General features: G+C 35.5%; 1 protein-coding gene across 1 annotated transcript in view; it reads left to right on the forward strand.

Moving 5' to 3' along the window:
* kcnh4 (potassium channel, voltage gated eag related subfamily H, member 4) overlaps window positions 1–17,203 on the forward strand; it is a 43,246-nt gene that overhangs the window by 4,019 nt on the left and 22,024 nt on the right. The window contains exons 2-4 of the mRNA XM_015404419.1: window positions 9,432–9,665; window positions 15,030–15,161; window positions 15,530–15,657. Of these exons, the coding sequence (XP_015259905.1) occupies window positions 9,432–9,665; window positions 15,030–15,161; window positions 15,530–15,657 (494 nt within the window). The remainder of the gene's footprint in view (window positions 1–9,431; window positions 9,666–15,029; window positions 15,162–15,529; window positions 15,658–17,203) is intronic.

Here is a 17,203-nt window from a genome sequence, read left to right on the forward strand (position 1 = left end):
ACACATTATAGAATTTTACATTAGCTGGCACAAAAAAGCATAAGATAAATTCAGCTTTTATAGCAGAAACAAAACATCCAACGTAATCTTTTTTTTTTTTTTTCATTTTTCTGTCTTGCCAATTTTTTGCAAATGTGAGAACCTTGTTTTCTGTTTTTTTTGTTTAGCAATGGACCCATTTGCTAAAACCAAACTTCATTATCATGAAGGGGATAATGAAATCTGGTGTTAGCAGATGGGTCATGTTCTGGGTTATTTCATGACCTCCTTGAAGACCAATCTTTTGGGTTCTTCATTTTGTGTAAATGGCTCCAACTGTGGTTTCCCAGGATCTTAAAGCCTAAAATAAAGGTTTGTAACCATTTCTTCATTGAGATGAAATAAGTTTGTTTCCCCTGAATGTTTGTATTTCTTTGGAGTATGATGTGTCATGTTGTCTTGCCTATTGTTACCAAGGAGGATAAACATTATTAGCAGGGTCTGAAACTTTGCTATTTAACCCTGTCTTCTAACAAAACAATGTTGATAAAAATATAACTTTATTTCCCTTTCATAATGCAAACCTCCCCTTGTGTTAAGTTTCCTTATTTGGCTGTATTGTCTGCATGCTGTAGGGAAGACACGACACATGGAGGTTATTAAGATTTATAGATATGGATTAGACTGTTCTTCCCCATGAAACTGATAAAAAAGGAGTTTTGTTTTTATATTTACTTTAATTCAATAACTTCTCAATCCCAAAGGAAAAATAACACAAATAAATCATACAAACCTTCCCCCACCGAGATCTTTCCAGTGTAATTAAAATGTCAGAGAAGGTTATGAACAACCTTTAATAAAGGCTATTTTAGGATCCGTTTTCCTTTTTTGTCATTTACAGACATATTTACTATGATCTGGATTTTGTTTTTCTCTCTTGATCTTGTAGATAAAGGTCATGCTTAGCATGCTCTAATCTATATATATGTTTCTCCATTTTTCATTGGCTGAAAGCGTTGTAGCTGGTTTCCTGCACAAACTATGACGTGTGTTACATGTGTCTTTCCTGCCTATTCGCACCTCCCCGAACTCCTTTAAACGACCTACCCAGCAGTGTCTTCATGCTGACAGCAGTTCTCATGCTGTGGAGTGGCCCAACCAAACCGCAGCTGCAGGCAAAGATAAGAAACAAGTTCATTTCTCCTAAATTCTCCTCCTAAAAGTCGCCCAAAGAGGGAGACAGAGAAGGCTGTCTAACTAAACCTTTTTAAGGCTCATTGTTTCCCTGTTGATGAACAGCTCCCAATGAAACCAAAGCTTGGCAGACAAAACCGGCTTGAGTTACCAGGTGGATGTTATTGCTTTTTTCCTTTTGAGGAAGAATCTGAAATAAACTGCCTCTAATGTTCAGGTCTCCCCCCTGGATGGCAGCTGCGCCTCGGTGTGTGAATATAGGTGTGAGTGGGTGTGAGGCTTTCTGAAGCACTCTGCCATGTTCTTGGGATAAAACTGCCACATAACTTCAGATCTTCCAGATTCCAACAAACATCAGTACTTTTCCCTCAAATGGAAAAAAGTATTACCCTTCATGTCCAATCCTAATAGTGCTCTCCCTGATCTTACCAAGTAACTGATTACATGTCTCTGGGTGGTAATTAGCTGCTAACCAAGCTTTACTGGCTTTCTTCTACACAGAGGAACTTGCATCCTTTATTGACACAATCCAGTCTCCATATAGTTAGCACCAGCAGTAGCATCGTCATGTCAGATTACAGTTGTTGAAGTCAGCGCAGATGTGTAATTAACGAAGCTGGTGCAGCTGAGCGGACACTCAAAGCAATATCTCTGAGAGGATTACAGCATGAGATTTGAAGAGTTGTCACAATGAAAAAACGCACACTAACTGTTGATCATGAGGTTTCTGTGGGCACTGGAGTTGTTTTTTTAAGTTATAAGAGGAGAAACAAGAAATAATGTTGAGTGGAAATTTTAACATGCGACTACTGGCAGTGGTAAAATCTCATTATATATGCATATGAACCAAGGCTCTGTTTGCCAATAATGAAGTCTGCAAATCTGCAAGCTTGAGTAGAGGGGGGGTTTGCCAATATAAAAAAAAAACACAACTACTCCACCCGAAATTCAAATAGTATACATGTCTATAAATTCAAAGAAACGTTCCCAAATACTATATTGATACCATTTAATGATTTATTGCTGAAGGTTTCAGTCGGTATGACCCTCATCAGACGTCTGATGAAGGTCAGGGGCTTAGACTTTAGACTTTATACAGATTTTATTTGTCATTTTGTTTACACAAGTGTGAAACAAAAATTAATTTTGTTTGGAAACGGCTCACTGGACAATTTTATCTTTTAAAAGTGCAGCCTTGGAAAATAAGAAAAATTACCGTAAATTTACAGTTCTAACAATTTAAAAAAATATATATATATATAAATAATGATCAAATATAATAAATATAATAATACAATACAATACAATAACCTATCAATGGTCTTAGAATTAGTCCTATGATCACTCTTAAGAGCGGACTTAAAAGAAAAAAAATCTAAATTAAAAGCTGGACTTAAAAGTTATTTATCAAGTCTCTGTCACAGTTTTAGCTAAGAGTAGGATGAAATCTTAAGTGTGACTCACTGACTGGGTTATGACAGCTCCTGGTGCAAAAAATTGAATTTTAGATGATGTTGCTTCTAAGTCCATTGAACTGACCGATCACTGAATGGAACCGTTAACTGTTGGATGTGATTCCCCAGCGTTATCTCCAGAATTCCACAACATAAATACTGCGATACTATCTGATACAAAACCTACATAAAAAAACAACTCCTTATTGCTGAAACATTATTCTCTTATGAGAAGTTTTTTCAAGACCTACTAATGTGCATCGCCAAAAGAACAAAACATAAACACTTTTATGACATTTACACAGCAGGAGGACAGCCATGTTTATCCCTTTAATTTATAAGGGTCATTTATGAGGATTAACTTTAGAATCAAACTTAGACAATTTTATTGCTATTTTGTATACACAGTGTATACTAAATGTAAGTTCATTTAGTACAGCTTTTAGACAGCGAATAAGCAGCAGCTTAGCAGTGAAAAGGAACATTTCCATTTTATAAAGTGTAGCAGTAATCAAATGTAAACTGGAAGAAAAAAGCGATGCAAAGGGAATTGCTGTGGAAGTTTAGAGCAGTGCAAAAACAAACAAATATATATGGTGCAAAAATAGAAAAACATTTTTTAGCTGAGTTCTAGTTGGTATGGTGTTATCAGTGTGATGCAGAGTCTCGATTTGTGACTTGATTTAGAGGTTGTTGTTCAGCAGTCTGAAGGCAGTGGGGAAAAAGCTGTTACAGAACCTGCTGGCCCTGCAGCGGATGCTGCGAAGCCTCTTCCCAGAGGGCAGCAGGGAGAACAGTCCATGGCGGGGGTGTAAGGGGTCGCTGATGAACTTTGTAATCGGCACGACCTGAAAAGTTTTACCAGTCACACACAGTACTATTGAAAAAATAAAATCCAAAAATGAGCTTACATGAATTCATTTTGGACAACATGAACACAACCTGTAAGTTCATGCATCGTTACCAACTGGCCATAGGTTACTTATTATTTATGTCCTTTTCAGGTATTTGTAACACACGTCTTGGTTATCTCATGTTGAATATTTATTAATGCACGGCCACAGATAATTAAATGATGCATGGCCACCAGTTATTTTTATCCTAACTGACGTTCTCAAAGCTTATTATGTGAAAAAATGTAATGGTACTGCAGTTCATGTTCCATTTCCTGTTAGAGCATTGTAATGGCTTTTAATTCCAGCATGAAGCTCTACTGCATGTGGATACTGGTGAGATTACATCCCTTATCAAATCTGCAATGCAAATTATACCCCTTATGTCCAAATGATACAATTTGATCCGCTGTGTGTCATCAAAACCAAAATAGCTTAAGCTCACGGAATATCCGTGTACGTCTCTCTCGCCTCAATACCATCTAGTTGCAATTCTTACCCACTTAAAACATCTCTGGAGGTCTTTTAAATATTTGATATAGGAATCATTCTAAGACTTTAATTTTGAGAATAGGAGTAAATTCTACAAATTCTCAGCACCTAGGATAAAAAAAATAAAAAAATGTGGCCCTAGATGTCTAACAGGTACGTTAAATGTTTGCTGATGCTAGCCAATGGTTAGTTAATCAAAGTTTTATCATTAGCAGACCCGGCAACTGACTAGAGGTGTTAAACCTGTAGCTATTACCTTTAAATCTAACATAGATAATCCCATGCTGCCATGAGCATGGACTCAAAATGCACCTAAAATGCAGAAAATTGTTCAAGAGGATTGTAATTAAATATTGCATGCCCAAAGTCGGTCCTCGACGACCGCTGTCCTGTAGGTTTTTGAGGTTTCCCTACGTTATCACAGCTGATTCTGATGATTGCAGTTCAGCAAATGCCTTTCAATCAGCTATCAATGAAAATCAGCTTTGCTGGAACAGGAATACTCAAAACCCTGCATGGCAGTGGCCCTCGAGGACCGACTTTGGGCATGCCTGATTTAGATTAAGGGTTTAATCAGGAAAAAAACACACTTAACACAACAGAAGGTAGCAAACTGGAAAATTTAATTGACAAGTTAAACTGAGGGCTTAAAAATAACAGAGAACAGGTGCAAGCAATAGGCTAATTAAAGAGACACAGGTAAGCGTGATCTACTCATTAAATGTTGGCTCTTGCTGATGGAAATATAGTTAACAGGCCAGATAGGGAGGAAATCAACATTTCATCCAAATGTAATAAACAGATGACAGCACCAACAATTGAATTTATAAACTAATGGAACAAACTCAAAAACCCTGCAGATAGACACATGCTATATCCAATGCTCTTGTTTCTCTCTTTCAAATTTATCCCAATTTATGTTTTAATGGTAAATAAAGATTTAAATTGTTATCTTTAAAAGTACCACAGTTTTCGTTCAGTCTTAGCACATCACAATTGTAACATATTCTTTGTTAACCAAAGAGTGAAACTACCATTGTCCGTAAAACACAAAAAAAATCATTTTTTTTAGTTTAGTCACTCAGACGTTGTAGCCATGAAGTGGTTTCAGTGTTTATTGAGAAGCGTCTGTTGTAGATAATATATTCTATGGCAGGTGAAGATATCTTACCTTGAATAAATAATGATCCACTATCAACTTTCTGCAGATGTGAGACGGTACCAAACATAATTTGATCTCTCTAGCTGTGCCAGGCTGCCACAGAGTCTTTCTACATGTTCACACTTTAGAGACATGTTTAGAAATGGAATGTGAAAGAAGCAAAAATTCATAGTAATAGTCAAGATCCTATAATACCACGACTCATTCTCATGTTTAACTATGCAGGCGCTCTGTCTTCCCTGAGGAAGATCAACTCCCATTGGTATGCCAAATATTTGGAATGGCTGACATGGCTGAAGAGTTGAATTTATGTTCCGAGTAATTCAGCCTATCATTATCTGACCACTTAGTTCAGTTATTATTGAACTTTCATCTTTGGGAGAGCAATCAATCTTACCACTCACTTCCACTAAACATGCAAGAGGTTGTTTCTGCCAGGCACACTGTTCCATTGGCAGCATTTTCAGATTGCAGTCACTATGTGTGGTTGTACTCAGATAATGCCAGGATTGTGTCATCAAGCTACTGTAGACATAGACTTAAGATATATTTGTCTAAGTCTATATGGTGATGTTTACATTTAAACATTATCATTATAAAGCACAGTAGTGATCAGAACGTAAAACATGTAGGAGTTTAAAAATAATGGTACAAAAGGGCATTAATATGAAAAAGTTGAGTGTGGTGCAAAATGCAGTAGAACAGATAGATTTGTCCTATTTAAGTGCTTTTTAAGTATTTAAGTATTCAATAATGTACTTGTAGGCATTGAAGTCGAACAATAAACCAGTAAAGTGGTTATTTAGCTTGTACCATCTGCATATTGCATGCCTGCTCTTTACCTAATCAGCTCCTTGCCTTGTTTTCTTTGGATCTATCATTAGTTAGTGAACTCAAATATGTTGTTTTTCAGTTTTTTTATTTTATTTAATGCTCATATTTATAATAGCTGTCAATTAAATTTATCACATTTGTTTTTAGGCAGCAGGTTATTACCTGATATACAATACTCTTTATGCTAACACTCTTCCTGATATAGATGAATATAGGGAAAAGCTTGTTTGAATAAGGTCAAATTGTAAATCACTTAGCTTTCCATTCTTTCTGCAGAATGGCTGTGCACTTTTTTTTCTCACAGATTTACACACTTTGCTGTGGACGGAAAGCATATTTCTGGTTTAAACGGAAAACGATTACCGTATGCATTCATGTTATTTTACTTTTTTTTTTTGGACACTACCAGAGGATTTCATGGGAAAATGAAATCAAACATTAGCTAAAGTTATAACTAATAGTTCTGGTTCAACTTAATTTAACTCTGGGAATGGACAGTAGCTTAGCTTAATGGTCATTTGTTAGGTACAGTTCTCTGTTGCTGATTTATTAAGATGACAGCAATCAGATATTTGAATAAAAGTTCCCTAAATCAAGCACAAAGTGATATTGACCCATCTTGATTAGTTTAGTGTAAAGCTTTGAGCTGTGCATATCTCCAAACTCAGCCAAAAAAAGTTTCTTCAAACTCTAGTTCAGAACAGAAAGTGATTTATGTATGCACTTGCTCTTGACCCGTTTAAAGGCCCAACTTAACTTGCTGAGTATGGATGTACCTATTCTTAGGTAAATATTACATAAAGCTGAGATAAATGCACCTCCTCTCCAGCACATTCTTGGCTCATGAGATATGAGGGTAAGCGCATGTGAATTTATAGAAAATAAAACAAGGGCACATTTTTTTCACAGCCGTCTTTTTTAAAGTTACATCTCATTCAGTCAATATTTCTGGGATACTCTTCATCTTGAAACTGCAGGACTTGAAGTTAAAAGACAAATTTAGAGAGTTATTAAGGTCGTATTCTTTAAAGTAGTGGCGGTTCTTCACATGTGTAATATGTTTACTTACCCTGAGGATATTTGGAGCTATTAAGGGCAAACAATATATTTTAAGCCTTTCTATTTCTTTGTTGTGCCTTTAATGAGCTTTAAATTGCCTATCTGTGTATTCAAACTGTGTTAACCGAGTTAAGCTCAGCATTGGCTACCTAAATTACCTATTGTTAGTAACAGCATGTTTACTGAAGCTTTTGGTGGGAGTCCTACTTAGGAAAAGACTAAGTAGAGAAGCTCCATATCTGCACAAATGTAATAAAAAAGGCCAGAGTATACTAAAAAATGTCCAAAGTGGTGCTAATTTTATTATTTTGCAGGAGCTCGGAGGGGGCAGAAACATTTTGCAGGGCAGCAAGAACATCCACTGAAACCAAAAGCCACATTCAGTTATCTGCAGCAGAAAAAGTAATGATAAAGTGGGATGTAATGTGCTTTTTTTTTCATATTCAAGTAATTCATGTATGGGGGAATAGAAAAGCTGACTCGCAGGGACAAAACCTCCTCTGCCTCTTTATGGAGCAGACTAACGCCTGTTTTTTTGTAATTCCTCAGTGACAGTTTAGTTGCTATTCACTGCACACCCAAAGGTTGTCACGTCTCTGAGAAAAGTGAGGGGAAAAATAAAAACATCCCCTGTAGACAGTTTGTTCCCCAGCTTGACCAATTACACGTCTGGATCATAGAAAATGCAGGAAAAGCTGTTTAATACTCTTTCTTCTTGGCTTCTCTCTGCGGAGTCAGCATAATTAAGAATTATTTCTCTGTCTCTGCTAGTCATACTGAACATCTTTGCTCTGTTGTGTGAAGTAGGGTTCTTACAGTTCAGATATAATATATAATTCCAACATGCTGTGACCGAATATTCCTTAAATGTGTTATAACCCCTAATGTCCAAGGTATCAGTAAGTGCTTTAGTTCATCTTTTTAGAGTTGCTTGTTAGACCAAATACATGCATAGCTTGAAATAGTCCACTGTGCTTACATAGAGATCCACTCAAAGAGTCGGATGGATGGATGGATGGATGGATGGATGGATGGATGGATGGATGGATGGATGGATGGATGGATGGATGGATGGATGGATGGATGGATCAAAATAATCTGTTTTTGTCCTACATGTATCAAGAGTAAAGAGTAACTAAGTAAGTAATAGAAATCAGCTTTAAATCTCACACTTTATTCATCAATATCATCTTTCCCTTAAAACTCTTAAATATCTTTGACAAATATCAGAAAGAAATCCAATCATTTGCAACATGTTTATGATACAAACTTTATATACTAGTATGCAAGTGTTTGAAATGTCTCACAAAAAGGCTACCTCTCAGCAACACCATGTCGGAGTTTAATAATGTGATATTCTCAAGCTAAACAGTGGGATAGTACTATATCAAATTCCAACTATAGGCCAGATGAATAAGTAATGATATTCAGAACAAAATATCAAATCTGAGAGCAGCAGCCTGGAGTGACTGTGAGGAGATCCCAGAACAAAGGACTGGTGCTGTGCAGCAGACACGGCTCAATAATCTGAACTGTCCATGGTGCTGGAAGAAAATCTACAAAAGAAAAAAAACTGAGGTTTCTGAGGCATACCAGGCTTTGGGAATGGGTTTTCATACACCACCAATGTTAATATACAATCTTACTGAAAGAAATAAAAAAAATTGTGAAGAGGTGTTTTATTTAAGTGACTCATAGACTACTTACACAAAGAGCTATGCTTTCAAGCCTCATTTTCTGTTAAAAATATTAATTTTTTATGACAAAAAATAAAAACATAACATTAAAGTTTAGAATAAACCAGAGCAATAAAAAGTTTAAATGAATCTTCTTTTGATATTAAAATATGGGCTTATTGATGAGTAGAGTAATTTATATTGAAAAAGCATATTAGTCTAAGAAACAAGGATATTCCATATTTGATAGACTACATATTATGATTTGAAAGACTGCATTTCATGGCCATGATCATTAATATGTGTGTACCATATGTGGACAGAAAAAAATCACAATAATTACCGAGCTGTACAACCAATCGCTGTTGTAAACATTTTTGAAGTTGTTTAATGTGTGATTAGGCCACGATGGGAAAAGACTGGTTGAACCGCATCAAATGTCCAATCTTTTATGGCATAGTTAGTGTACATACACTTTCCACACAGCTAGCTTAGTTTTGAGTTCTGCTACATTTCCTCAGGTATTTAAAATCTTGTTTATACTGAGCTTCTTTAACAGACAACCGCACCCTGATAACTATCAGCAACACATTATCAGAATTATCAGAGGTTGAAAAAGTTAATCTGATACTATTAAAAAAAGCATTTATTTCTTACTCCTCTATACCATCTCCTGTTTCCTCCACAGACAGTAATTTCTTGCTGGGTAATGCCCAGGGCCACCGTGGCTACCCCATCGTTTACTGCTCTGATGGGTTCTGCGAACTGACAGGCTACACCCGTACTGAGGTGATGCAGAAAAACTGCACCTGCCGCTTCTTGCATGGTGCTGACACCTGCGAACATGTGGCCCAGCAGATAGAGAAGGCTCTGGAAGGACGAGAGGAATACCAGGCCGAGGTCCACTTTTACAAAAAAAATGGTGAGTGCAAAAAACAAAACAGTTCTTAATGATATTTGCTGTAAAAAAAAAAGAGCTATTTTTTTCATTTTGAAAAGTGCTTATTCTGAATTGTTGAGGTATTTCTCATGTCTGGCTAATTGGAAGACAATTATAAAGAAATTAGGAGTGGTTTAGAGCATTTGTTCAGCTCTTGTCATTTGGATTTCTGGATTCGGTATTGATTTTAAAATACCTGTGGATCAGGTAGGAGCACCATAGCTTTAGTTAATGTATTTCTTTCTTTTATTACATTGTTCAAGCAGGATTTTTTTTACAGCATCTCAAAGATTAAACTTATTTGTAGGTTAAACCTGATCATTTCAGTTGAATTAGAAATGCAGACAGCGATTCTTTTGAAGAGTTGCATTCTTGTTGATATTCATAATTACAAACACAAACAAATCAGATGTTGAGAAAATGAGAATCAGCAGAACACTCTTATTAACAAATCTTTAACCTGTACTGGAAGAAGTGCATTAAAGAGGTGTGGTGTGAATAAGAGAGCCTCGACTTGTTTCCTCGACTTGTTTCACAGAACAATGTGTTTCTACTCCATATGAAATGAACCCCCTCCCTGCTGACATTTTGCTAATCCCTCAGGAAGCTGAAACATGCTGTCATACATGAGCAGAGAGCCCATGCCATAGTCGTGTTTAAGCCTAAATGATTGGCGCTAAGGATTATACAGTATGTGTTCAACAGAAACCTGCAGCCTCAAAATGTGTGAAGTAATAGGTTAGAAATTATCCACTGTTGCTAAATGTGATTTCTTTCTAATCTTCTAAAAAGCCTAAAAATGATGACAATTTTTATTTCATTTCTATTCTTTTTAAACCATGAAGGTTTAGTAATAAGAAAAGTAGAATCTTACAGTTTTAGATCTTAAAAGCAGATCCACAGTCTTTACTGCGCGCTGCTTGGATCAGAGTGCCACACACCACAATTTCTACTGTTTTCTTTTTTCATACATACGCCAAGTACACTAAAAGAGCTGATGAAAAACATTGACGAGGCAGCAGAGCATCGTTTCTGCACATCTGCTAATGAAAAAACTGGATACTGATGAGGTATGATGTCTTTAGAATAGACTACAATAAAACAGAATAGAATGCAATAGAGTAGAATAGGATAAAATCGAATAGAATATTATATAATATGATAGAAAAATCCTTCATTGTCCCACGTGAGGAAGCGTAGGTGTATCATATGCCATTAGAGAAACATTTGACAAAATATTAAAAAACCATCAGACACGGGGCACTCAGATCAAATGAAATGAGCAACAAAGTTGGTTGATTTTGTATTTATCAAATATTATGCATAAAAAGAGTAATGGGTAAACTAAAAATAACAGCAGGGATGTGTCACTTTGTGCACGATTCTTCAAAACATGTCAGGAAAAGTCTCAAGATTTTTTTACCTCTGACGTGCCATCTTCATTTTTCTTAAAGCAAATATAAGTAACACTAAGTAAGTAACTTGAATCTACATGAAGTAAAGTTTTAGTTTTAACTTTTTTGCAGCTTTTGTTCTCCTTCCAAAATAACTTTTTAAGTCTCTGAACTCATTAAAAAAGCAACACTTTTCTTAGTGAGAGCAGAGAGCAAAGGAAAGGTGGGGAAGTGGCCACTCTGTTTAGAGATACTCTCAAGTTTAAAAATGCATTTCTGAGCAAAAATAACTCCTGATTATTTGGCTCACCAGGTAAAGAGCTCGGTTCAAACCATGTTTATTAATATTTACAGGCTTCCTAAGTGTAAAACCAACTTTTTTAGTGATTTTATAAGCCTCTTATTTGTGATAAGTGTTGATTATGACTATATAATTATTAACACATTGATGATCCTGAAGACAGAGGTGCAATAGAACTAAGAGAGTAACCAATTTATTAAACATCAAATGAACACATAGGGACATATTTTGGACGTGATCATGACTAAGGGTCGAAAATTTTTTTAAAGTGTCTGTAACTGACGTCCTACAACAAACAGAACTTTCTGTTATTTTTGTAAGCGTGATTTCCACTGATTCAGCTAGCCATCATAGAAAAAAACACTTCTTCAAGGATGGTGATACTAACACCTTCAACTAGATTTATTCCTCTACCTCCACTTTGACCTCTAACTGTAGATGAGCTGCTAGATAACTTCCAACATAAATATCAGTCATTGACAAGAAAAAGTCTGTGCTGAAGTTCTCCACCAGTCAGAGGTAAAAAAAAAAAAAAGGAGTATGAAAAATCTGATTGCAAATGACGAAAGTTTGACTCCTGATTCACTCTAACTATCTGTAAAGAGAGACTTTACAGGTATAATTTACAATTGAAAGATAATATTTCTTCTCAGAGATCATTAGCAAAAACATTGACAATGTTTATGCCTCATTTACCACAGTCAACAGCCTAACAAATCCCCCTCTAACTGTAGCATCTGTACTCGACTCTACTATCAAACTGATATTTTTCTTACAAAAAAGACACGAAAGATAACAGGGACAGTCTGTGCTACATGTCAAGTGCAGTAACAAAGTTTGTCTTCAACAAGAACTGATCTCATTAAATCCAGATTTCACCAAATAAAAGAAAAAAACTTAGAAGAAAATAAACACCAACTAAGCTCTTCCTCCTGTTGTCTAGATCTTTATCCCACAGCTTTCCTTACTAATGCTCTGCCTGTCATAATGTCTAAATTGACTTAAATAATAAACAGATTTTTTCTGTCAGGTGTTTTCCCCCAGGACCTAAAAACAGTTGTTATCAAACCGCTGTAAAAAAAAAAAAAAAAAAAAACAAGTTGGATAAGCTGCTACTGCAGAACTGCATATTCATCTCAAATCTCCCCTTCAGCAGTTGTGTTTTAACAGCTTTACAACCCTTCTAACAATGACAAAGCACTTTGACATCTTCCAGTCAGGCTTTCATGCTCACCGCAGTACGTAGGCTGTGCTTATAAAGGAGTTCAATGATGTTCCTATTAAAGCAGACTGTGGAAGAACCCAGTGCTGGTGATTTGAACCTTAGTGCAATAAGACCACCCCAATTTTTTTAGGGGACCTTGAAAACTGGATCGGCCTTTCTGGTACAGCACGTGCAGTTGTCTTGCTACTGAAATCTTTTATACAAATACATTTGCCTTGTCTAAAATTTGTCAAAAGCAAAAAAAAGAAAATGTTTATTTTTATTACTTAGATTGCTCAATGCATTTTTATTTTTTTGTAGCTACAATATTTAGCTGCCTCTTTGTCACGTAATGATAATATTTCCACTAGGACAATAAACAGCATCATGTGAGACAGCAATCATTGATATAAAGCTCTGCAGTTAAATTGGATTTTACTTCTATATTAAAGTAAAGGTTAGATTACTACATAGTTGATTTTTGAAACTGTATCCAGGCTCTCATATGTGCAGATGCTCTAATTAGAAGGATTACCATTACATCTGTCTCTGTATCTATTCCTTGACATGTTTGCAGATGCTTACCTTAGCTGTAGGATTTTCCAAATGACTGACAGTTCTGGGATAGCAGGAGCTGGATTCTTCAAGCATTAAAAAGAGGAGCCTTTCTATAAGCTGGATGGTGAAAGAATGGGATATTTAGTTTGAAATTAGGGGGAGTAAAGTCCCAGTTGGAAACTAAAATTTAAAGATTTCTAGGTATTAGCAAGTTCAGCTTCCATTATTTTCATAATATATGTTACATTTAAAGATTTATTCAACTTGCAGCAAACATCTACATGCTGCAGATTTAAGTTTGAAGAATAAACAAGACAAAAGGCACCAGAATAACAAAAAATAGACGTTGGATGAGTTGTTAAAGTTACTATCCTGATGTTTCCTGCCATGCATTTTTCTTTAATAGCTTTTTTAATAAGCTGAAATGTAAAGAAATCAAGGGCAATTAATTTTAAATACACTCTAATCTTTTCCACTCAGTATACTGTGTGTATTGGGTGAATGGTGTCATATATACAGTCTGACACTGTGTCAGATAGCTTGAGCTACTTTTTCCACATCATCGCTGTCTTTCTTCTTGCTCCACTTTTCATAACTAGGATTCATTAGTTGAGGTTTGAATAAAGGTTTATTGTTTTATGCAGAACTGTGTGTCTCCCCATGTTGTCAATAAAAGTTAGGTTTTTAATCAGAACCACCATACAGTTTGAGCCACCATCAGCACATCATCTGCATTGGACAGCATGAAATGAAGATTGTCATTGGGTAATTGGTGTGACATTTGAGTAGTACTGAGTAGTAATTGTCGAAACACAATTCTGTTTGCACTGTTTGAAGATTTTTCTGGAATCACTAATAACACAAATAATAACACACAGCTGGACATGAGAATTTAGGAAATGGGTATTTGTTGTCAATGGAAAAAAAATACTTCTCTATTGGGAAAGATTAACAATGGTATCTTTAATCTTAGAAATATAAGTACACAAAAATAAAGTTTGTAAAAAAAAAAATAAAGATATGCAAAAAAAAAGAAATATCAGCTAAATATTTCAAGTTTGTTGTTGTTACCTTTGCGAAGGAGGTTATGTTTTTAGGAGGGTTTGTTTTTTCTGTCACCAACATGGTGCCCCACGAGCACCAAGGGGCCCTCAGGGACCACATGGCATGCCCTGAGCATCCTCTGAAAACACTACAACTCAACAGTGGACTAAGTTTGAAAATGTATTTTTTGCTGTTGCTCTTATTTTTTTTTTTAAATCAATTTATAGAGCATTTCATTACAGTATATCAATCATTTAGAACAGGGGTCTTCAAAGTTTTCCAGGCCAAGAACCCCCAAACTGATTTGAAGATGGAGCTGGGACCCCCTAATTATATATATTGTATGAAATTGTGTTATATTTATCTGGTCCTATAGTCACTCTATTACAGATGGAGTAATGTAACGAAAGTAATTTCGCCCTGGGATTATTAAAGTATTTCTGATTCTGATTCCTCGTTGATGTTGCATTGATGATTGAAAAACCTCTTCGGCCTCCATTTATCTGTTTACTACAGTGTGTTGAATTCATTTGAATGTGTATTTAAAAACATTTTAATTAGTAGAAAAACATTGCATCAACCAAAACTTTTGTGACCCCCTGATCTGTTGATGGATCTGACCTTGTTTTTTTTTTCATCCTTTTAGATATACCTGTCATTTAAGAGGCCAAGACATGCAGGCTAATATCTTAATTGAAAATTGCCTCTTAATCTATGTGTTTAGTATGAACAAAAACAAAAAGAAATGTCATATGCTGCAATACAATTAATAAAAGCTTCACCTTATTCTCCGACTTGGGAAAACAGATACTTGCACTAAATGAATCTTTCTGATTGTGCTTTAGGTGCGGCCTTCTGGTGTCTGTTGGACATTGTGCCCATAAAAAATGAAAAGGGCGAAATGGTTCTCTTCCTTTTCTCATTCAAGGACATCAGTGACACCTATGGAAAGGGACACCACAGCAGCAGGAGGGAGGGTGAGCTACAAAACAAATCTGTTAACTCACTACATGATTTATGAGTGCGCGTCTGCTTTTCTATTCTCTGTTCACTCCTGTTATTCATTGTCACATCCTCCACTGCACTTTTGTTTGGTCTGGATTTCCTTCACTGATCTCACCGTTTCCAAAAGGGATTTGATTCGGGCACTCAGGGTCCTTAGAAATCTGAGCCCATCTGCTACACATAGTGAGCACGGTGCCAGGGGTTACAGCATTTTGTTAAGATGCCAACCAGGGAATGTTAAACTGATGCTGGAGGTTTTATCAATGAGCGATAACAGAAAAACAAAATGTAATTCTCCTCATGGGTTTAATTTTTATTTCAAACACATTGCCACTTTCAGAAGACAACGGGTGCAGGAGGAAGAGCAGCTCTCACTTCCGGGTGGCTCGGAAACACGGACGTACCATGTTGTACCAGCTGACGAGCCGCTTCTCAAGAGGGGGTAAAGAAGACATCAACCTAAGTGGGGTGAGAAGACATTTATTTATTCACTTTTCAGCCAGTTTTAAAAGTTTGTGGCATTCATTGACGGAGGGTTTATAATATTAGAGGAGTATTTTGCAGTAACAAAAATTCACTTTTCAACTTTTATGTTCTTCAAAAGTGTTCAAGCAAAGACTTGCTCCTGTTAGTGGAAGCTACTTGTAGACTATTTATGCATAAATATACTGTATCAACTAAAGAAAATAAGTTTTATTAACATTACATTATTTCACCAATGAATAAAGTTACTTAATTTAAGCTTTTAGTTTTTTTTGTGACCTAGATTATGTGTCTACAACAAAAGGTGATAGTTTTAAAGGTCACCATCGGGGTTATTTTTGTTAGCTAAAACTAAAATAAAGAATTCAAGCTAAAATGGAGAAAACTTTTTTGTAAACTGAAATAAATAAAAACTATATTTAAAAGGAAGAAAAACATACAATACTCTGACCTTTTTAAATTCTGTACCTAAAAATCCCCAAAGTATGAAGAAACTAAAACAAGTTGTAGAACGTATCGAGACTAAAAGTAAGCTAAGTATTATAAAAGAATAAAAAAAAAAAATACCTGGCCAAATTATAAAAACTTACAGAATTAGAGAAAAATATAGGAACAACTATATTCAACTTAACTAGAATGAAACATGCAAAACTATTGTAACCTTGGTATACAAGAAGGTCCATAGAAGAGCACAAAATGCACTTCAGGCTTTAATGAAAATGAGAAAATGTAATAAAATAAAATGACCTGCATCCAATGCAGGCTTGTCATCATTTAAACACCTCTAGTCCATCAAATAGAACTATTAGGATCATTATAACATATAACTCCTGAAATATGTAGTAGCAAATAAGTCTATGTCCAACTATGGAAACATTATGCATTTTTAAAGCTGCTACAAATGAAGTATGACTGTTTATGGAGTAGGCTAACCTCAATCCCAAATTTATCTAATTTAGGAATAGTGAAAGATTTGGACTGCTGTACTTCATTGTCCTTTCAAGTGTGAATCTTTCTCAGGAAGCTGTTTATTGTGACAAAAATGATAACACATACGGTCTAAAAGGAGATTTTTATGATAAAGCCTTCTATCCTCCTCTATCAGAAGTTGTATTCATAGAATTTCTTAATCTAAAAAAAGGAGCAGCTTTTTCTAGGAAATAATCTAACATGGTATGTTCCTCAAAATGTGCCTTTTCACCAAAAAGGCTTTAAGAAATTGTAAAAATCTTGAGTGCAAAAGTGATTCAAACTCAAACATATAACCTATACTTTTTTTAAAGCTCCTAATTCCAGCAACTATAGTTACTTAATGGGCCTACTTTTTATTCTAAGCCACACCTGGAATGATGCGTATTAACCGATCAAGTAGTTTTTATTTATGTCATATATCACAGACAGAATCAAACCCGTTTTTCCAAAAACCTATAAATCAACTTAAATGATAAAAAAATGGTAAAAACAGAAGATCAATTGTAATAACACTGCAATAAGAATTACAATAATCTCTTTTATAAAAGCCTGTTAGAAA

Source organism: Cyprinodon variegatus, unplaced genomic scaffold, assembly GCF_000732505.1.
Source record: "Cyprinodon variegatus isolate N-32 unplaced genomic scaffold, C_variegatus-1.0 Scaffold1734, whole genome shotgun sequence".
Taxonomy (NCBI): Eukaryota; Metazoa; Chordata; class Actinopteri; order Cyprinodontiformes; family Cyprinodontidae; genus Cyprinodon; species Cyprinodon variegatus.